Genomic DNA, 21,407 nt, shown 5'->3' with positions numbered 1-21,407 from the left:
TGTATGGCAGAAATAAAGCTTAGATTAGCACCTCACACAAAGCTCTGGGATGAGAAGGCAGAGGGATATTTGGGATAACTATGGTGATATAAGAAACATAAAATATCTATAAAACTTATTTTAAAAATAAATACTCAAATTCAAGAGGGAAGAAATTAGGGATATGAAATGTTGGCTAAGAAGGAGATTAATACATAGAGATGAACAGTCACAAATAAAACAAGAAAAAGGAAACCATTCCTGCCCCCAACAGGGATCCTGAAGGGATAAAATAGACAAAAAAGAAAAAGGAGAAAAGAACTAAAACTAAGGGCTGTGGTGGTGGTGGGGGTATAAAGAGAGAGTATGCTTTAGATTGCCTTCTAGATGACTGAGGAATATTTGAATACACTGGTATGAATATAATAGAACATTAGTGAAAGAAATGACCAATTCAGGGACTGACATAGAGTGAAATGAGCAGAACCAGAACAATTTATACAAGAATGCCAATATCATAAAGAAAAAGAAGTTCGAAAAGCTTAAGCACTTTTATTAATGCAATGATCAACTATGTGTTCAGAGGACCTATGGTAAAGCATTTTATAAACCTCCTGGTAGAGAGGTGATATAATACATAGACACACACAAGTACAGAAACATACACTTTTGGACACGATTATTGCGTGGGTTGGTTTTGTGGTTTTTTTTTTCTTCACTATGTTTATTTGTTACAAGGATTTTTTCTCTCTCAGTTTTTAGTTAGGTAGAGGTCAGAGATGTGTGTGTGTGTGTGTGTGTGTGTGTGTGTGAGAGAGAGAGAGAGAGAGAGAGAGAGAGAGAGAGAGATTATTAGCAATATAGATTAAAAAAAAGGGCCATCATAACATTGTTTTAAATGCACAGAAGACAACAGAAGAATGTTCAGAAGGAATCACAGGCAAGTAGGACAGTTTTGAAAATAGCATGTAAAATTTGTTACTTACTCTGTTCTGGACAATAGCATGTAAAATTTGTTACTCTGTTCTGGACCCTCTTTTCCATATCCTGTCCCTTGGTGATTTTGTTAACTCCCATTGCTTCAATGGGTCATCCAGGTGGAGACTTCCAGGAAGTGCTGGTGATGCAGGACTAGAGCTCAGGAGGGAAATTAGGCAATCATCTGCAAGAGATGATCATTGAAGCAATGGGAGGGAGTTGATGAAATCACCAAGGGACAGAGTGTGGAGAAGAGCACCCAGAACAGAGCCTGGGGGAGATCTCCACCACTGTTTTGAGTGTGAGTCAACTGAGGTTGATACAGCAAAGGAGACTGAGAAGGAAAGGTCAAACAGGCAGGAGAACTAAGAGTGACAGTGTTATGAATTCCAAGGCAGGAGTGTTCAGGAGGATGTGGTGGTCGACAAATAAGAGCAATAAAGAGGTCAAGTTGAAGACAGAAAAGAGGCTGATGGATTTAGCAACTAAGTAAGTGGTCATCAGTAGCCTTAGAAAGAGAGCAATTTCAGTTGGTTTGTGGGGTCAGAACTGCATACAAAATTGATAGAGCAGTGTCAGGTAAGGGAAGAAATGTCTTTTTCTAGGATTTTTTGTTATTAAAAGGAGAAAAAATATAGACCTTGAGGGTATAGCATGATCAATTGAAGGGCTTCTTTGTAAAAAGAGTACACACACACACACACACACACACACAAAGGGATTATATATAGGTATATATACACACATGTATATATACCTATATATAATCCATTTATATATGTTTATGAAACACTTTGTAAACTTTAAAGTGCTATATAAATGTTACCAATAGTATTACAGGCCACAGGAAAGAATCTAGTAGATTGGAGGAGATTGAAGATATAAAGAATGATGTAAGGGAAAAGTTCCCAGAGGACATAGGAAGAGATGGGATCATGGACACAAATATGAAACACAGGTTCCTCTTTTGCCCCTGATGTCTCCAAGGCCTGGCTTCCCCAAGGAGTTCCCTTTGTTGAGTTCTGGGTGAAGAAACGGATTGGTACAACCCAACTTGACTGAAGAATCTTCAATCCCACCTAACTTTTCCCATCCCCCAAGCCTGTGGTAAGAGTCGCCCATACAAACCCCAATCCTACTCTTAATCCATTCTCTCAGTGGCCTGTCTTTCCCCTGCTCTTTGATGTATCCTGATCCTCACTCTTCACTTGGAAACATCTGTATATACCCTAATCCTCTTCTCAGCTTCAGTGTTACTACTTCAATGTTGGATTTATCCACTTTTGACAGCTAGTCCAAGAGATCTTGGGCCTGCATTGTACATCTTGTCCCCCAACAAGCTGTTCGCTGATGGATAGGGGATAAGGAAGGGAAGGGAGAAATTCAACTGGAACCCTGAGAACATTAGACAAACTCTGCAAGTACCAGCTACTTCCTCCTTTCCCATTCCTGTTTTAGATTCATAGAACCATACGTAGAAGGTTCCATAGAAGGCTAGAAGGGATTTAAAGACCAACATCTTACAAAAGAGAAAACTGGGCTACAGAGAAGGAAAGTGCCTTGACCAAGGTCACACAATGACAGTATTAGCTCTCCTTCCACTGAAATACTCTTTCTAACATACCACTACTACTTTTTCTCTTTGTTTCAGATGAAGTCTATATCTCTCTCTTTCAGCCTCTTTCTCTTATTCCCCACTGATCTCTGTCTCCCTCTGCACTGTGAGGGTGGGAGGTGAGGATGGGTAGATTCAGTAATGTTTGTCAGGGAGGGAGTTGTAGGTTGATGAGTTCAGCAGCAGTCTCCAGAATTTGGGGCAATAAAACCACAAGATCTCTTTAATCTCATCTTTGGGAATATCACACCATCTTTGAGACTGTACAGTTTGTCAAACGCTGTATGGGTAAGGGTAGGGAGCAGCCCAAGCAGGTGGCGGGGAGATGAGGACTGGAGAGTCGGGGTCCTCTGAGGAAAAGAGAGTGGATCCAGGTCTAGCCCTAGGTGCCTGGTTTCCCCTGCCCAGAGAAAGGGAATAAAGTTTATGGATTTTCCTCACCTTTTCTGGCTCCTCTGCCTGGGAGATAAAGGGAGCTTAGTCCTTGGGGTTAGGCTGGAGGAGGTTGAGGAGCCAGAGACCCCAGCATCTCAGTCCGCACATAAAAGGTAACTCAAAGTCTGGCAACATGAAGGAGAAGAGGGCCTCCCCGGCTGTCATGGGAGCTTGGGGGCTCTACAGACATACCTAGAGTTGGCACAGGTCCCCCAGAAGGTGGGAAAGATCTGAAAAGCAAGTGGAGTATAATACCAGGAGCCAAAGGAGAAGCTTTGCTAAGGGCTGGGGGCAAACCATGTAGGGGATTGACCTCTGAGGCTCAAATTAGCCCAGAGTGATAAGGGAAGTTTGTATGCTGGACCTTGGGGAGGTTGTGGTTCCTGATAGGCTGAACCAGTGGGGAGCTGCAAGCTTCTGTATCTGACTGCAGAGGTTCTGAGGCTCAAGGGAACTGGGTTTTGGAGATTTCCTAAAGGCCATATTTAGGAAATTCCTGGGGATCTGGACTTACGGTTTCCCCTAATGGAAAACATCCTGGCCAAGTTTAGGGGTGTTTCCAGCTTTGGAGGCTCCATGGGCTGGTCTGGTTTTGGGGGGAGGATAGGGGGATTGGAAGGTCATCACTAGGGGAGGGGAAGGGGTATCCCAGGAAATTGGATTTAAGGAGTCTCCAGGCTGGAGGAGGAGGGAAGTCCCTAAGGATCCCAGTCCGTGTCGTGGTGCTGCGCAGCTATGATGATAACCACTGTGAGAATGGTACAGAGCACCATGGCTGCGATGCCCACGGCCAGGGAAATGAAGGAGAAATTCCGAGCCTCCCGAGATGCGATCTCCGCTGACACCATGTCTCCACGGGCCACAGCGGTCCGCACCTGCATGAGAGGGAGGAGGAAGGCCCGGGGTCAGGGAAACATCCCACAAATGCCTCATCACACAACTTTGTCAGGTCCTGGACGAGAGAAAGATGAATCTCCTCTCAAGATACTCTCAGTTTCTCAAGTGCCCAGTCTTTGGCCTCTCTCTCCCCATGAGCCGTATCAGGCCTGGGAAGCGACAGAGAAAGGAGCCAGAGCTTGCACAATCCCTAGCCCAACCATCTCCACCGTAGCATCTGAAGTAGCCACATTCCTGGCTACTTCAGTCCCAGCCCCTCTACCTACCTTTCCGCCCCCTCCGGATCCTACTCCACACTCTTTCATTTCTACCCCTCCCCTGGTCCCTTTTACCTCCACCCCCCTCACCTGTACCGCCTTGAAGATAGCTATGATGCCGGTTGGCCAAAAGCAGCAAATTGTAGTGAGCACGGCTATTGGCAGGTAGTCGTGGGGCGGGCGCCTGGGCTCTAATAGGGCTAGCCCAGGGCCCAAGGGTGGAGGGGAAAGCGTAGGGGTCACTCCAGTCCCTCCCGGCGCTCCTCCTGTGTATGGCTGAGGAAAGAAAGGGTAGGGAAACGGGGTCACAGTCAGGACCCTGACCTATCATATCCAGTATCCCTCCCCTGGCCGAAAGAGTGTGCAGTTTGCAGTCAGCAGACCGATCATTTTAAAGTCACTCTTTCTAATCAAAACTATTGTAAATAATGTAATCCTTTGTTCCTTAAGGATCTGCATCCCAGCTATCCCCAGTTCCTCCACATCCAGGCCTCTTGGGTACCCCCTCCAGTGCCTCCCACTCATATTCCCCAGTGCCCCTCTTCCATTTTCTTGAGGTGCCCCTTTCCTTTTTTTTTTTTATTCTTCCCAGTGCCTCCAAGCCTTCCCCACCACCCTCCTTGTGCCCGCTTCTCTTGACCCCTTACCTCCTCTCCTTGTTCGGATGCCCTCCATACACCGCCCCAAGTTTCCCCTTCCCCTTTCCCTTTCCCCTATCTACCCTTCTGCACTCACGGCGCCCACAGGATAGACGGGCAGATAGGCGGTGCAGGGCTGCAGCTGCAGAGGGTACCCAGGGGCCACGTAGCCTCCAAGGGGCAGCGTACCCACGGTACCTGGGTGTGTGGGCACCACAAAACCCTGTGCAGGAGTGGGAGGAGCGGGCGCAGGTGGGGGCGGGGCGGCTGCTGCCGGAGGGGGAGGGGGCAGCGGACCCTCAAAGCGGGTCTCCTGGAGGTAAGGGTCTGGGGGCAGGCGGGGCAGGGTAGCGCACCCAGGAGGAGGAGCCCCAGGGGCAGGTCCTGGGGGGGCGTGGTGAGGAGGGCGGGGCAATGTAGCGGAGGACGAGGGGCCCCGTTGGGCAGGGGCTGCTGGAGAAGCTAGCCCACCAGCCCCTAATCTTGGGAGTGTGGCGGTACCCGACTGGTGGTAGTGGTGGTGATGGTGGTGATGGGAGGTGGAGGGCGCCTGAGGAGGAGGGGCAGGGGGGTCGGCTGGGGGCTGGGGGGCATTGTAAGGGGGAGGAGAAGTATGAGGAACCGAATCCGGGAGACCTGAGGTGGTACGGGCAGGTGGAAAACGGTGGAGGAAGATAGAGACAGAAGGATACGGAGAGATGCAGACGACACAGGAATCAGAGACAGAAAAAGATAGGCAGACCAACACAGATAGAAACAGGGTCAGGGAGACAGGGAGACAGGAAGAGAGGAAGAGAGAAATAAAAGGTGTAAGTCTCCATCCTTCAGCTTGGGAGTGGGGAAGGGGGTTAGTTATATTTGGGCTAGTCTCAGTCTTCTAACAAAACCCCAGCCCACCCCAGTCAAAGCCTCCTCTTTTAATCTATTTTTTAGGTCACTGTGCACTCCTTCTTATGATAACATTCCCATTCCCCCAAAATCCATCAGTTGCCAAGGTTCCTACCTCATTCACCTTAATGTACCTTGCCCATCTTCTGTGATGTTTGTGAAAGCCCTTGTCTGTATGTTTGTGTGTTAATATTAGTATGCTTGGATCTGTCCATGTAAGGCCATGACAGCACATGGCAGTTTATGTTTTGCATGTGCTCAACTGTCTAAGTATGTCTGTCTCTGTGTGGTGTGCCCTTACCTGTCTGACTCTAGGAGGAGTTGAGAAATTTCTTTAAAGGGAGAGAAAGAATGCTGGACTTCTCTTTTCCCCATCTGAGAATGTATTTATGATTCTCCATGAGTGAATGTGACTGTTCATATGCTAGGGTATCTGCATAGCCGTCATTCCATGTTTTGATACATGTGGTATATACCCTTTTATATCTACATCTGAACACCTGTGGTCCTAACTATCTTTCCCTCAGTCTTCCTCCATTCCTCCTCTCCCCTCCCCCCACCAACCTGGGGAAGAGAAGGGATAAAGCAAAAGCGGGCAGTAGGAAAGGGAAGAGGATGGGGGTTAAAGCAGAGAACCTGAAATGAGGAGAAAGAGGAAGGAGAGATGGAGGAATTAGGGAAGCAGAAGGGAGGGAAGGATGTATCCAGAGCCAAGTCTTGGATACTAAGGGAAATGGGGGGGAGGGGAACCTAGGCTGTGGAGGTCAGAGAAGGCAGGATGATTTATGTGCTGGGGGAAAAGCCAGAGAAGGAGGATTTTTTTACCTGATTTTTCTGATGACATGACTGTGGGTTCTGGAGTGCTGCGATTTGGAGTCCCTTGTCAGTTTGGGGATGCCAGCAGACAACAGAGGCCGGAAGCACAGATGGCGCAGCCTGAGAGAGCAGAGGAGAGATGGAGAGATGGGAGAGATGGAGAAAGGGGGAAGGAGGGGGGCGGAGGAAGAGGGGAGAGGGGAGGGGGAGCTTAAAGGGACAGAGTTGGAAGGGGGCATCCTACAGACATACCCCTACTCAATCTCTCTTGGCACCACCTCCAATCCTGCCTCTTTCTTCCTTTGACCCCCTGGGGGAACCCAGTGATTCTTGGTCCCCAGCTTTTGGTCCTCTGAGGTTGCCATGGAAACAGACTAGAACTAAAGCAGGTGGGATAGAAGGAGGAGGGAACTAGACTTTTCAGTATTGCTTCCCTTTCGCAGTCTCCAATAATACACTGAAGTAAATGAGTTTGGAACAAGGAGGGGAAGGGAAGAGGTTGAGAGAAGATATGATACATACATACACACTGTATATTTATATAGAAACATGTGCACATTAATAGACAATATAATAGAATACATATGTTTCTATATAATATGTAATGTGTAATAAATCTATATCTATATCTATGTATTTCCCCTACTCTCTTGCCTAAGCTCCAGTACTGTATCATGAACTGTCTACTGGATATTTAGACACCTATAGGTGTCTCAAATTTAACTTGTCCAAAACTGAACTCATCCCCCAAACAGACCTCTCTTTCAAATTTTTTTAAACTCCGCAAAAGGTACTATCTTTCAGTCACACAGGCTCATAACTTCAGGAGCATCCTAAAATCCCTTCTCTTACTCATGTCACACATATCTAAGCTGCTGCCAAATCTTGTGGTTTCTACTTCCACCAAATATCTTGCCCCTGTTCCCTTCTCTTCACTTATGTAGCCACCATCCTAATTAGGGACTTCATTACCCTTTGTTTGGACTATTGCAATAGCCACCCAGCTGGTTTCTTTGCCTCAAATCTCTGTCTACTTCAGTCCATTCTCCATACAGCAGCCAAAATGTTTTTCCTAAGGTGCAGTTCTGACAATGTCACACTCCCTTAACTCGATAAGTTCTAATGGCTCCCTATAACCTCTAGGATTACATAAAGATTACTGTTTGGCATTTAAAAATATTCACAAGCTGACCCCAACTTACCATTTTAGTCTTATATACATCATTCCTCTCCATGTGCTCTAGAGTCCAGTCTCAAACTGACCTATTTGTTGTTCTTCAGTGATGACACTCTGTCTCCCACAGTCTATCTCTTTGACTAGAATTCATTCTCTTCTCAGCTCAGCCTCTTGGAATCCCTGGTTTCCTTTAAGACTAAGCCCAATTGCCACCTTCTGCATGCCACCTCTTTTTAAATTTTTTTCCATGAACAAAACTTTATTTTCTGCCACTCCAATTTAAAAAGAAAAACGGTTGTAATGAATATGCATAATCAAACAAAACAAATTCCCACCTTGGTCATCTCCAAAAATATATATATCATTTTGCATCTTGAGTCTGTCACCTCTTTGTCAGGATATAGGTAGCATTATTCATCATTGGTTCTCTAGAATCATGATTCATCTTCATCTTTGAGTTCTTAGGAACTTTGTAGCTGTGTGTGTGTGTGTGTGTGTGTGTGTGTGTGTTTTTAACAATATTATTGCTATTGGACAGGTAGGATGTGTACGTATTGTCTGTAGGTTATGTATGTCTGCCCAAGTTGTCTAAATGTGGCTTTCTGGGAGGCAAGAATAAGTATCTTTGGAATCTAGCCTACCTCTATCTACAAGGGAGACTTTGATTCTTGCCTGGAGGGGAACAGTGGATTGGGGCCACTAGGTTGGCTATTCTTTTCTCTTCAGAAGGGAGGTATCATACTAGAATTATATCTATCTGCTCATTCCTTAAATATTTCTAGGGGAAATTATTTTTAGGTTCAAGCTGCTTCCCTGGTTGCTATCCCTTAAAGGGGAAGGAGTATCCCGGGCTTATATCCTAAGGTTTGATTGCTTCCCACCAAATGATAGTTTTTACACACACACACACACACACACACACACACACACACACGCAACATCACAGATAGTGAATACTGAATAAACCCATTTATCCAAGCAGATAACAAACAGAAATCTGAAAAGTTTTACAGATTAAAATATACCAGATAATACACAGAGTGAATGAGCTTTCCTACTGGGAGCAGAGAAATAACTCAACTTAACTCAACCAAGAGAGTCCCTGATCTTATCTAAGGGGAAACCTCCTAAAGTCTCTTGGGAGGCAACCTAGAAGTTAAAGATATGTTGGAAGGATTGGCTTTCCCTTATGCACCTGTCTTTCAAAGCCCATTTTCTTTCTCTCCATACTTCTCCCAGAAGAGAGTCTGGAATCATGTGTCTTCCCTTAAATGCAAAATCGGGAAGAAGGCTTCTCTCTTCTCACAAGCTCTTAAGCTGGCTTTACTTTGAACTTGGGTTCTTGGTTCAGGGTTCAATCAGTATCCTGTGTACCAATAAGAAGAGTGTTATGCAGACCTGACCCCAGGTCATATAAAAATTGTTCTCCTCATTCTAATCACTTCACTCTGCATCAGTTCATAGAAGGCTTTCCAGGTTTCTCTGAAACTGTTCCTTTGATAATTTCTTATGGCACAGTAGTATTCCATTACATTCATATATCTTAATTTGCTTAGACATTCCATAACTAATAAGCACTCCCTTAGTTTCCAGCTCTTTGACACTACAAAAAGAGCTGTTATATAAATATGTTTGTACATATGGGTCTCTTTCCTCTTTCCTTAATCATGAAGCCTTTCCTGGCTCCTTCACTTATTTCTCCCCTGCAGCTCCCTAGGTTACTTCATATCTGTTTTGTATACACTTGTATATGTATATGTTCTCTTCTCCATTAGGATGTAAGCTCCTTGGAGGGAAGATATTTTTTGCCTTTTGCCTCTGTATCCCTCTTACATTGTACGTTGTTTGGCACATAGTAGGTATTTAATAAATGTAGTTGACTGATGGATAATATCTAGTAACTCAAATCCCCTCCAACCTTTTGCAAAGGTGAAATTGACAGGCCTTGACAACAGATTGGATGTGTGGGTGGGATAAAAGATAGTGAGGAATAGAAGATGACACCAGGGTTTGAGGATGAGGGTGTAGGAGGATGGTGTTGCTCTCTTACAATAACAGGGAAGTGGGGGAGGTTTTTTTGGGGAAAGATAATGTTTGGTTTTAGGCATATTGAGCCAGAAATGTTTATACCTGGGGCAGGGGTAATACTACAGAGACAAGAAGAAAATCAACTTAGGTTTCTCTCTTTGGCATTGGCTTTCTGGGTTGTGCAGGGAGTAGGGGTAGAGTCAGTGAGGTTCTCAAGTAATACCTGAATCACTCCTTGAGGCCTCCCTCTCCCAACCCCCACTTCCATCCACTGTGTTGGGTCAGTTCCATTCCTCAGGATACAGTTCCATTTCTTTAAGGATCTGCAATGCTGCAAGTTCCATATTGCAAAGGCTTTCTACAGTTGGTCCAATGTATATCTTTTAGATAGAGTTTATTTGTTTCCTGGCTTGCCTACTGGAAGGGTTAGAGAGGAGGGGGATGGCTGTGGGGGTGGTGATGTTTATAGAGAGAGCTCAGAAGTGGCATTGTAGCTCGAGAGCTCTCTCTCTCTCTCTCTCTCTCTCTCTCTCTCTCTCTCTCTCTCTCTCTCTCTCTCTCTCTCTCTCTCTCTCTCTCTGCCCTCCAGAGGTTCCTGTCATATCTCAGAGGCCCCAGGACAATTCTATGACCACTTTAAATGTTTCTCCCCTAGGTTCAGCAAAAATTATGATGCTCACTCTCCACCAAACACACTTCCATCACACTGCCCCTCTCTTCAAATATACCCTTTCCCCTTTACACAACTTGGAGAGGAAATTGATTTTATTTGGAGAGAACATTTTGCAAAGAACTTTTGCAATGTGACTTCGACATCTTGCAAAATCAACATGTTTTCTTAGACGCTTGCACCTTTCCCTAAAGGCATGTGGGAAGCGAGAGGTAGTAATAAACCTGCTTTCTAAAAACAGAACAGAAGATTACAAGGAAAAGGAGTGGACTGGCAGGCTTGGTAAGAAACAAAGTACCAGGAGAGGGGCCCAGCCCAAGGGCTGGACTGGGTGATCCGGTAGGGATCACAGAATTTTGAGCATAGGGGCAGCTGAGATGAAAGGGCAGGGAACAACCGTCCCGGTAGCACACACAGTGAGTCAGCTAAACGCTTTAGGGCCTTCTTGGGGGTGGAGTGGTATTTGGGGTAGGGGAGGTTGTCCCTGAGGTGCTGATCAGACCGGTCTCCGTACTCCATTCAAGGGGCCTCGAGGACTCTCAGAGCCACTAGAGACTGTAGCCTGACATCTACTCAAGGCTGAAGAGGTGTAAGGAACTGACCCCAGGGCAGGGGAGGGGGTGGGTGGGCGGTGGAGGAAGGAGGAAAACTGGGTCCAGGAAGTACTGGCTTTGGTTCCGAGTTCTCTCCGCCAGTCCGACCCAACTTTTCTCCGCCAGTCCGACCCAACTTTTCTCCAGCCCTCCTGGCGAAGGTCTGGCTGAGTGACAGTATGCGGCGGGTACTGGCAGGGAGGGTAGATGGATGGATCCTGGGAAATGAGTGAAGGCAGCCAGGCCCTGAGGCTCCTCAACTGGAACCAAACCAGGAGCTATTCTGGTTCTTCTGGGTCACCAAACTTCCTTCTCTCAGATTCCATGTTCCTTCCCCAGATGGATCGCCCCACCTTCTCCTTTCCTTTCCCCCACTTTTTTTGGCAGAGATGGAACATTCCAATCCGTCCCTGTCCCTCACCCTGACCAGATCGCCCAAAAGATTGCTAGGGACGCCTCAGGGTTGCGAGGGAAAGCCCCGGACGTGACGCTAGATTGTCACTCAGTCCCGAGCTCTCACCCCCATCCTTTCTGAACGAGGACGCCTTCCCCGCCTCCCGCCCATCCCCCACCTCTTCCTCCACATTCTCCCCCCTCCCCCCAGGCTCTGGACTAGGGGGGAAGTAAACAAGGGGAGGAGCGAAGCTCACAGATCCAGGCAAGGGGGGGTGGGGGTGGTGCGGACTGGGGAGCTTGGGGGGCGAGCGCGGAACTTGCATATTCCCTGGGGGCCCGGACTGCAGCTGAAACTGCAAAATGGGAAGGGGGTGGGAGGAGGTGGGCGCATGGAGCATCCTTGGTGGGGGCCTAGCTAGAGGAAAATGCAGGACTTGAAACAGAATGGGGCTGAATGGAGCCCAGAATTGAGTCGTGGCTGGGAGAAGAGTTGGTGTACATGGCTGGGAATAGGTTGCAAAGTGGGGTGCACTGGATCAGGAACCATGGGCAGAGTTAGGGGAGGACAATGCTGCGAGAACGCCAGGGTTCTCGAGGCAGGAGGAGAATGATCTCTTTACCCACTATTGCTGACGGTCCATCTTGTCCTCCTTCCCAGGCTGGAGCATGCTGGGGTCCTGGGGGCCCCGGCTCCCCTCGCTGGGAGTCGTGTTCCTATTGCCCTTGCTGCCTCTCCTGTTGCCTGCGGCTCCCGAGTCCCCCAAAGTTCCCTACAAACCTATCATCATAGTGCATGGACTCTTTGACAGCTCTGCCACCTTTAGGCACCTGCTGCAGTACATCAACGAGGTGTGGGGGCGGGGCGGGTCAGGCAGGGAGGGAGGGAGGGAGGGAGATAGGGCATCTTGGGTGCGAGGGAACAGCACACCGGTTCTTTCCCAGCTCATTCGGGGCCTTTTTTTGAGTTCCCCACCGAGTTGATGCTGATGTGGAGGAAGGCAGGGAAAAAAAGGATACTTGGGCCCAGATCTTGAGATGAGAGATCTAGCGATGGGAATGTGTAGTGGAGAGTTTGTCTCATACTGCCTTATAGGTGGCCTGGTTTTCTCTTTTACTCTAGACACATCCAGGGACACTGGTGACAGTGTTGGATCTCTTTGATGGGGGAGAGAGTCTTCGACCACTGTGGGAACAGGTGCAAGGGTTCAGAGAAGCTGTGGCTCCTATCATGGAGCAGTCTCCCCATGGAGTACATCTCCTTTGTTATTCCCAGGGTATGATTCTTTTTGTGCCTGACTGCTAACCCTGCCCTCCCTAACTTGTAACCATTCTTCCTTCACTTCCCACCCCATCTCTTACCTCTGAACTCTACTGTTGATGATCTCTGATGCCAATGAATGGCCTTTTAGGGCATTTGGTCTCATTTTGGCTACTCCAGCCCCCCTCTATTGACCTAGACCTTCTGACTGATCATTTATACCTTCCCTTCCTCCTCCTCCCTACCCTAGACCTACTAATGTACTCAGATTGTATTGTTTCATTTTGTCCTTGACCCTGTGCATCTTTTGCTCCCCCAATTTCTGTATTCTTTCCTGTTTTTGGATCAATGAGATGACTTCCCCCTCCCTTCCCCCACCGTGCTATAGGGGGCCTCATATGCCGGGCACTACTGTCTGTCATGGATGAACACAATGTGGATACTTTCATCTCCCTCTCATCTCCACAAATGGGGCAGTATGGAGGTTAGTAGAGGCTCCTGATGCCTTCATCTCTGAGGGGGAGGGTAGAGTGGGAACATCTGGATTTCCCAAGTCCTTAAAGAGAACCGAAACTGGAGAGGATGTGAATCTGGGCTGGATTTCCCAAGTCCTTGAGCTCCTTTCTTCAGGTCTATGAGGAGCTGGGCCTGGGGAGGGTGTAATCAGAGGGCTGTTCCCCTTTCCCCAGCTCTCTGAGGAATATGGAGGGGACAGATGCCTCAATTCCACCTGGCTGTGGCTTTCCCTTTCCAGACACAGACTACCTGAAATGGTTGTTCCCTACCTCTATGAGGTCTAACCTGTACCGAATCTGCTACAGCCCCTGGGGCCAGGAATTCTCCATCTGTAACTACTGGCACGGTGAGAGGAGGAAAGGGTACTTGGGAGAGTGGGTTAGTAGCAGTGAGTGGAAGGGACCAACTCTTTGTTTTTGACTCTATTTTTCTGTTTGTTTCTCCTTTTATGTATCTGTTTATATCTTAAATTCTTTAAAGATCTGTAATTTCCCTAGGTGTGGATACCTTTTTTCACCAACTCAAATGGAAATCCCTCTATGACTTAGTAGATGTTTTTGCAGAGTTTGTGTGGCTGAAAAATTCAGTAGGTTGTGGTTGACTTGGTGATATTTCTCTTTAATATAGACATATGAAGTATATATTTTATACGTACACATTTATGAACAACCGTCGTGTAGAATATTTGTATATATTCATATATTTTATTACATAAAGATTTCTATTTCATAGCCATATCTTTATCAAGGGTGGGGAACCTGCAGCCTCGAGGCCACATGTGGCCCTGTAGGTCCTCAAGTGTGGCCCTTTGACTGAATCCAAACTTCACTGGACCTTTAATAAAAGGATTTGTTCTGTAAAACTTGGACTCAGACAAAAGGCCTCACCTGAGAACCTAGAAGGCCACATGTGGCCTTGAGGCTGCAGGTTCCCCACCCCTGGCCTACATCTTCTCTGCAACTTACAGTCAGAGTTGCCTAGAGAACTGAGAAGTTAAGTGACTTGTCCAGGGGTACTCAGCCAAGATGTGTCATCAGGATTTGAACTCAGGTCTTCCTGGGTCCAAGGCCAGATCTCTATCCACAATACCATAATGCTTCTTATCAAACAAGTGCATACAACACACACTCACACACACACACACACACACACACACACACACACACACACACACACACACACATATATATGAAATACATATACCTTTTCTGTCTGTCCCCAGATCCTCACCACTCTGACTTGTACCTCAATGCCAGCAGCTTTCTGGCCCTAATCAATGGGGAGAGAGACCATCCCAATGCCACTGGTGAGATACCATGACTGCAACTCTGCTATCCCTCTTCCCAACTTGCATCCTCATCCCCTTCATATTTCTCTCTTCCTTTCAAGGCTTCAGCCCTATTTCCCTCTGGCTCTCTTTGATTCCTGCATGCAAACCTAACTTCCCATTTTTTTCTTTCCTGGGCAGTGTGGCGGAAGAACTTTCTCCGTGTGAAGCGTGTGGTTCTAATTGGGGGGCCTGATGATGGTGTTATTACTCCCTGGCAGTCCAGGTTGGAAACAGTGGAAAGAGGGAGGGTATGGTGGGACATGGGGTTCTGGGGAGTAAGGGCTAATTGAGGGAGAAGTTGCCGGGTGCAAGAAAAGTAAGGAGAACCTGTGTCGCCTAAGGAAGAAAATTAACCAGCTTTTCTTCTCCCCCCCCAAAAAATCTTTTCAGTTTTTTTGGCTTTTATGATGCAAACGAGACAGTACTGGAGATGGAAGAGCAGCAGGTAAGAACCCCTTGTGACTCCTGTTCCCCTGATTCTCTCCTGAGAGAAACTCTGACACTAAATTTCCCCTGCAATGTGGAAGGAAATCCAGCCCTGGGACCATAATATCTTTCCCCTCACATATCTCCCTGTGTTTTTCTCCTTTGTCTCTACCTCTGTTTCTTTTCTGCCCAAGGTTTATCTCCGGGATTCCTTTGGGTTGAAGACCTTGTTTGCACGAGGGGCCATTGTAAGGTGTCCAACTCCTGGGATCCCACACACTGCTTGGCACTCCAACCTCTCGCTCTATGAGGCCTGCATTGAACCTTGGCTTTCCTGAGCCCCATCTTGGACAACCCAAGAACTCTAAACCTGGGGATGTCAAGACTGGAACTCTTAAACCTGTCTTTTTGAAGATGCAGCAATGAGCTCTGGCTCTTCTGTTATCACCTGGCTGCCCGACTTCTACCAAGCTGTCCCTTCCCCTAAAAGAGGGCTCCCAGGTCTACCTTTTCCTGTATCAGTTATAAACTACAGCCTCCCAGCTATCTTCCCTTTCTCATCCCTATATCCTCTCATTTCTGGGAGGGTGGTAGAAAATTAGGATTTTAATCTCTTGGCTGCTGCTGTCCCCATACTCTGGGGATGTGGAGGGAGAACCCAGCCCTTTTCCTCACAATGGGGGTTCCCTCTGACTCAGGACATTTTTAGTTTCCGTTCCCCATGTATTCCCTTTCTTTCCCTCCTCACCTCAGCCCCCAGGAGGACAACCTGGGGTAGGAGATCTGGGGTCCCCCAATGGGGTGGTCCCAGGGACAAATATGTTTTTGAATTGTCAGTATTGGGGTATCTATGGCCGATGAGGCCTGTCTCAGGTTTGGGGTAGCCCCTACCCCCTGTCTTCAGTGTTGAGATCTCCCCTAGAAGCAGTTTCTCTGAGGACCCTACCCCATAAATCCCACCTTTCTGTAGAGGGGATGTTTTCCTTGTATTTATGGAAATAAACTTCCATTTGCTCAATATAATCTGACTCATTTCACCAGTTATTGGGGCTCAATACCTAGATTCTTAAAAGGGGTAGAGGCAGAGAACCTAATGGTAGGGTGCCCGGATGCCTGGGTCCTGGGTGGAGGCCGGCTCTGTGTTTCCGCCCTCTCAATGCCCATTCTGTATGGGTTCCTGATTCTCCCTAGGCTTTTTCCTGTTGAGGACAATTCTCTTCCTGTCTCAGCCCTGGGACTGGGGGACAGGGCTAGAGGCACCAAATGCCTGGGTCCAAGGAGCTTGTCAGCAAGGCTGAGGCCTTCTGGGTGGAATGTCTTTTTCCTTATCCCCGCAGGCTAGACATGGAGGCTGTGGGGTGGGAGTCAGGGTGGGCATCATCTGAATCCCTTCTCGACCTTTGTGGGGTTGGGCTGAGGGGGGTGGGTTGGCACTAGACAATAAGCCTCCTTTTCCCCCAAGCAAGGAATGTTGATCAAGACAAAGGGGCCCTGTCTGCTCTGGAGTGGGGGGCGGATTGACTCACAGCTCTTATGCACCCCACAAATGCCAGAGGGAGCTAGAAACGTTTCCCACTGGGGACCTAGCTTATCCCCATTTATACTTTGAGGGGGCATTTTCTTTCTCAAATTACCTTTCCCCTGTTTCCCACATGCTGGCCCAAATTTATTCCCCTTTTATATTTCCATCTTCCTCTGGTCAGGTCTATTTATTTACCTGCCCTCCTTTTTTACCTTTACACTCTCTCTTAACCTCCTAATACAGTTCTCAGTCTTACAGTTGGGAAGTGGGGACTTAGGATAGAGTATCTCCTCTATTGGACCCTGAAGAGATGCCAGAAAAGGGGGCCTCTGGGGCCATAGGGAGGATAAAGGGTGGGGTTGGAGAAAGCTTTGCAAAGGTTTGTTGCAGCTGAGTAGAAGATATGTGAAAACTAGAACTTAGACTTCTTTTGCTGGTGCTAACTCTTCACAGAATCTCAATCCGGTGTGGGAGAGGGAATGAGGAGGAGGCGGGGAGAGAGTAGAGATGGGAGGCCCCTCTGTCTAGCCCAACCCCTTCTGTCTTTGCTTTCCTCCTTGTGCCTGCCTGTCTGAGTAACTCTTGTCTGCAGCTATTCCTAGTGTCCTGAGGGAGAGAGAGAAAGCCCAGGTGGGAATGGGTACAGGGGGCAGAGGACAACGGAAAGGTGTTCTGAGCGGGCTTAGGGATGAGTGTGAGTTAGAGGTGGTGGGTGAAGAGTGTTGATATCATGCAAAATTGTAGTATGAAACAGGCATATGTAAAAGATGTAGGTGTAAGGATGTCTGTTTAGGGCATTTGCAAGACCTAATTCATTTCCACAAACACTTTTCAGGATGCTGTTATGTGCAAGGAACCAACCATTTAAGATATGGGTCTCCGAAGAAGCATTATTATGTCAGGAGAGAAGTGTCTGGGGGATGAGGAGCTTATGGACATAGGGTTTGAGTGTAAGGGAAGAATAAACATTACAGGAGTCCATAGAGAAATATATCAAATAAGGGATATGTGCATGTGTCTGTCTCTTATGTATCTAGGTAGCAACCCCATGTAAGGAGAGAGAGAACAGTATTAAGGGCATGTATAAGGTTCAGGGTATGTTGACAATTATTAGAGACATATATGACTGGAGACAAAAGGTGAAGATTGCTGCAGGTAATGTGAGTGAGTGGGCCTCTGGGAAGGTACACGAATAAGGGATGCCTGGGGTTCTGAGCCACTGAGAGCAGACAGATAGAGGAATAGATGGGAGCACTCCTCCATTAACCCCTTTTCACTCCTTTCAGGATAGCAGCGGGTGACCCCTGATGTACAAGTGATCATGGGGTCCAGGGTCCGGGTTTTGCTGTGCTCTCTGCTAGCGGGATTCTCGGTCCTGCTGTTTCTGGGGGGGGCAGAGGGCAAATGGGGATCTTCCATACAGGTGAGGATGGTGGGTCCTTAGCAAGGGCGGGAGTAGGGGCAGTAGGTGGAGCATTCTTAAGGGTGGGTGACACTGAGGTCTGGCCAAGAGAAGGAAACTTCGTGAAAAGCACTCTCTAGGGACTTGTCCATTCTGAATCTCCATCCCCTCTTCTTTCTCCACTTGAGTGCAGTAAGGGAGTCTGCTCCAGGCAGACTTTGGTGGTTCCTGTTCGGTACAACGAATCCTACAGCCAGCCAATATACAAACCCTATTTGACACTGTGTGCAGGTCGACGCGTCTGCAGCACTTACAGGTGAGTGAGTGGGTGGGTAATGGGGTACCTGGACGCCCCAGTCCTGGAAGAGACCTTGAGCTGCAAGGGATGGAAATTGAGTACTTGTGCTTAGGAAGTGGGAAGGGGACTACAGCTTGAGTCATTGAGGGGAGCCTGGGTTGGGATGAGATTGAGAATGACCTCAGGGAACGATGTGCCAGAATCTTAAGTCAGTTGCCCCCCCAGGACTACCTACCGAGTGGCATGGCGGGAGGTTCGGAGGGAGGTGCAGCAGATTCATGCCATATGTTGTCAGGGCTGGAGGAAGAAGCACCCAGGGGCGCTGACCTGTGAAGAAGGTGTGTGGGAAGGAGGGGAGAATGGATGGTGGTAGGGTTGTGAGAGCCTGCCGGGGAGATGGAAGAGGGGAGCTCGTTCTCTACCCTGACCCCATCCCCTTCTTCCCATCCCCAGCCATCTGTCCTAAGCCCTGTCAGAATGGAGGTATCTGCGTCCAGCCTGACCAGTGCGAATGCACCCCAGGCTGGGGAGGGAAGCACTGTCACGTGGGTGAGTATAAGGCTCCCTTGATTTTGGCTCCTCATCCACACTCTCTGACTGCCTGCTCTGGGGAATCTAGAGCACGGCATCTCCGGGCTTCTTTCTCTTCCTTTAGATGTAGACGAATGCAGGACTGGCATCATTCTTTGCTCTCATAGCTGTTCCAACACCCTGGGCAGCTTTACCTGCAGCTGCCCCAAAGGTCTAGCCCTAGGGACGGATGGAAGGACTTGTGAGGAGGCCCCCCCTGAGCCACTTCCCAGTCCCAGTATCCTTAGCTTGACAGGTAAGAGAAACACTCTATCCTTCACATTGCCTCCCCCCTTCTTATCAATTATCATGAGATGTGAAGGACCTCCTGGGGTTTGTGACTAGAAAATCCTGGGATTCAAGACCCCCTCACAATCTGGCTCCTACCTTGGGAACCTTGTTTCATATAACTCCATCCCCATTCTCCTTCTCCTCACCCATTGTCACACTCTTATTTCCATCTTCTCAAAACTTTACCTTTTTTTTTTTTTAAAGACAATTGGGGTTAAGTGACTTGCCCAGGGTCACAGAGCTAGTAAGTGTTAAGGGTTTGGTCTGAGGTCACATCTGAACTCAGGTCCTCCTGACTTCAGGGCTAGTGCTCTATCCACTGCACCACCTAGCTGCCCCAACTTTACTTTTTTCAAGTCCCAACTTCAAGTACCTGATAACTCCCCTCCTCTGGACTAGATGGCTTTTGAGGTCCCTTTGATTTTATAATCCTTCAGAAAAGAGGGGACTCTTTCAAATTTCTCATAGCATTTTATAGGATCATAGATTTAGGGCTGGAAAGGATTTCAGAGGCTCATCTAGCTCCATCTCATTTTACAGACAAGGAAACTGAGGTTCACAGTTTCCAGTTAGTGTGAGATGTAGAATTCGAATCCAGGTTTTTTCCTGACTCTAAATCCCTGACTTCCAAGTCCCTCTATGACATTTTCCTTTTTGCAGTTCTTGCTCTCCTTTATCTTAATTATTTGCTCATGTCTTACCTTACTCTCACTTTTGACTGTAAGTTCCCTGAGACAGCAGTGTCATCTAGTATAGTGCCCTTAATATTTGCTGAATTATACTCTCCAGTTCGGGAGGCGGAAAAAGAGGAGCATTCCCTGAGGCAGGAGGTCCGAGAATTACGTGGGCGGCTGGAGGTCTTGGAGCAGGTGAGACCACTGGGAGCTCTTGGGGAGGGGTGGGGGCATCCCAATAGGTAAATTTAGACGCAACAGGCTATCACTGGACGGGCCAAGGAGCGTGGCCTCCCAGTGGGCTAGGCGGTCATAGCAGCTCCTTTCGTATCTTTCTGCAGTGGGCAGCACAGGTGAGTGCCTGGGTTCGAGCTGTGCTACCAGTGTCTCCTGAAACGATCCGGCCCGAGCAAGTGGCTGAGCTGTGGGGGAGAGGAGACCGGATCGACTCGCTTAGCGATCAGGTGCTGCTTCTGGAGGAGAAACTGGGCGCCTGTGAGTCCGCTGCTCCACTGTACACACTCGCATACACTTGACCCTCACCCCATACATATTAGTATCTGTTCTCTATGCAGCCTTCGATCAAGTCATACCCCTAATTAAATTTTTCCTACCGTTTATTCTTACGTGTTAACAACTCTCTCGGGTTTTGCTTCTAAATCTTTTCCCCTATAGGGCAGAGGTCAAATTCTCCGAGGAAGGCTTGGTGTTTATCAGCGCTCCTGCCCTCACTCTCCCAACGCTGAGACCGAAATCAGCTGTAAAAGGAGAGTAACTTTCGCCGGTCTCCACGTGTCTTTTAACAGGTTCTTGTGAGGACAACAGCCTGGGTCCAGGTCTCAACCGCCGCAGATAAGGGTTATTTTGGACATCAACACCGTCTTATTTCCAACGCCTGCCCCTCTCCACCCCCCACTTGGTAATTTACATTGAAATCCACTAATGCGAAGGAGACTAGATGCCGGGATCACCAAGTTGATGTGTCGGGAGTAGCTGAAGGAATGAAAACAGCTGCCGAGGGGACCGGCAAGAACATTATTCGCCTCCTGCAATCCCCCTCCCCCTCCCTTTTAGCTTAAGATAGCGTTTGGGCCACCGAGATCCCTTTCCCTCAACAAGGTACACAAACAGTCGGAATCTTTCCATCTCTCTTTATTCTCCGTATCTCGCTGTTAATCCAGATAATAAAAACCATCGGAGCGGAGCAAACCCTTGGACTGCTCCCTTCATCCCCTCCCTTCAGACCTCTCGAGGGGGTGTGTGTGTGTGTGTGTGATGGGGAGTGTTTGGAGAGGAGGAAAGGGCAGTCCTGGTACCCGTGAGAGGGGAGGAGAGGACTGGAATACGGAGACCCAGCTAATGCCTTGGGAGGAAAAGCAGAACTGGTTGGGAGAAAGAAAATCCCGGGGAGTCCCCTCACCTCCTCGGGTCACACTGGCCTGGGTTGGGGGGGAGGAGAGTGGCAGCATCAAATAGCCCTTCTTTCCCCAATGCCCCACCCTCTCATTAATGCTCCTTAGGCTGGGGGAAGGGTGTCAGCAAGACTGGCTTCCCCCAGAGAAGAATGGGGTTCTCTTGGCCCCTCCCACCCCAATGGGGATGTGCTACTTAAGGCTGGGATCCTCCTCTACTAGGCTGGAGATGGAGGCAAGGAAGCCTAGGTTTGGCAGGGTCTCTCTACCCCTTTTTGTAAACAGACTCCCGCTCCGCCAAGGCGCTGGGGGTGATTCTCCCCCCCCTCCCTTTGGACTTT

General features: G+C 48.1%; 3 protein-coding genes across 5 annotated transcripts; 2 read left to right on the top strand and 1 right to left on the bottom strand.

The window, feature by feature from the left end:
* Window positions 1-3,620: 3,620 nt before the first annotated feature.
* PRRT1 (proline rich transmembrane protein 1) lies at window positions 3,621-6,859 on the bottom strand. Of its 2 annotated transcripts, XM_078155455.1 has the most exons (5): window positions 6,756-6,859; window positions 6,513-6,623; window positions 4,897-5,435; window positions 4,252-4,437; window positions 3,621-3,882 (listed from the first exon to the last, which is right to left on the bottom strand). In XM_078155455.1, exons 2-5 carry the CDS (start codon window positions 6,529-6,531, stop codon window positions 3,706-3,708), a joined length of 921 nt encoding a protein of 306 aa, XP_078011581.1. In that variant the 5' UTR covers window positions 6,532-6,623; window positions 6,756-6,859; the 3' UTR covers window positions 3,621-3,705. The 2 variants fall into 2 exon arrangements, with proteins under 2 accessions (XP_078011581.1, XP_020829942.1); XM_020974283.2 differs by lacking the exon at window positions 6,756-6,859 and having other exon boundaries at window positions 6,513-6,666.
* Window positions 6,860-10,880: 4,021 nt separating this feature from the next.
* On the top strand, window positions 10,881-15,920 carry PPT2 (palmitoyl-protein thioesterase 2). 2 transcript variants are annotated; one of them, XM_020974285.2, is made up of 9 exons: window positions 10,881-10,967; window positions 12,026-12,216; window positions 12,488-12,641; window positions 13,014-13,109; window positions 13,380-13,487; window positions 14,364-14,447; window positions 14,610-14,694; window positions 14,862-14,916; window positions 15,092-15,920. In XM_020974285.2, exons 2-9 carry the CDS (start codon window positions 12,034-12,036, stop codon window positions 15,233-15,235), a joined length of 909 nt encoding a protein of 302 aa, XP_020829944.1. In that variant the 5' UTR covers window positions 10,881-10,967; window positions 12,026-12,033; the 3' UTR covers window positions 15,236-15,920. The 2 variants fall into 2 exon arrangements, with proteins under 2 accessions (XP_020829944.1, XP_020829943.1); XM_020974284.2 differs by lacking the exon at window positions 10,881-10,967 and adding an exon at window positions 11,512-11,629.
* A 1,023-nt stretch (window positions 15,921-16,943) lies between these two features.
* EGFL8 (EGF like domain multiple 8) lies at window positions 16,944-21,372 on the top strand. Its single transcript, XM_020974292.2, is given in 10 exon segments — window positions 16,944-17,049; window positions 17,706-17,806; window positions 17,808-17,842; window positions 18,015-18,137; window positions 18,345-18,457; window positions 18,573-18,668; window positions 18,775-18,945; window positions 19,770-19,849; window positions 19,996-20,149; window positions 20,461-21,372. Coding segments are annotated over 9 exon segments (888 nt in total). The 5' UTR covers window positions 16,944-17,049; window positions 17,706-17,740; the 3' UTR covers window positions 20,511-21,372.
* Window positions 21,373-21,407: the final 35 nt, after the last annotated feature.

The sequence above is a fragment of the Phascolarctos cinereus genome, unplaced genomic scaffold (assembly GCF_003287225.1).
Source record: "Phascolarctos cinereus isolate Bilbo 61053 unplaced genomic scaffold, phaCin_HiC Scaffold_5;HRSCAF=322, whole genome shotgun sequence".
Taxonomy (NCBI): Eukaryota; Metazoa; Chordata; class Mammalia; order Diprotodontia; family Phascolarctidae; genus Phascolarctos; species Phascolarctos cinereus.
The sequence above is the reverse complement of the archived record's forward strand: the minus strand, read 5'-3'. Positions and strand labels throughout refer to the sequence as shown.

Coding starts and splice junctions, on each gene's coding strand:
- PPT2 (XM_020974285.2), top strand. CDS start 12,034: ATGCTGGGGTCCTGGGGGCCCCGGCTCCCCTCGCTGGGAGTCGTGTTC. Junction 13,110..13,379: donor ACAAATGGGGCAGTATGGAG/GTTAGTAGAGGC, acceptor TTCCCTTTCCAG/ACACAGACTACCTGAAATGG. Junction 14,695..14,861: donor ATTACTCCCTGGCAGTCCAG/GTTGGAAACAGT, acceptor AAATCTTTTCAG/TTTTTTTGGCTTTTATGATG.
- PRRT1 (XM_078155455.1), bottom strand. Junction 4,438..4,896: donor CCGTCTATCCTGTGGGCGCC/GTGAGTGCAGAA, acceptor TTCTTTCCTCAG/CCATACACAGGAGGAGCGCC. Junction 3,883..4,251: donor CTATCTTCAAGGCGGTACAG/GTGAGGGGGGTG, acceptor CCTCTCATGCAG/GTGCGGACCGCTGTGGCCCG.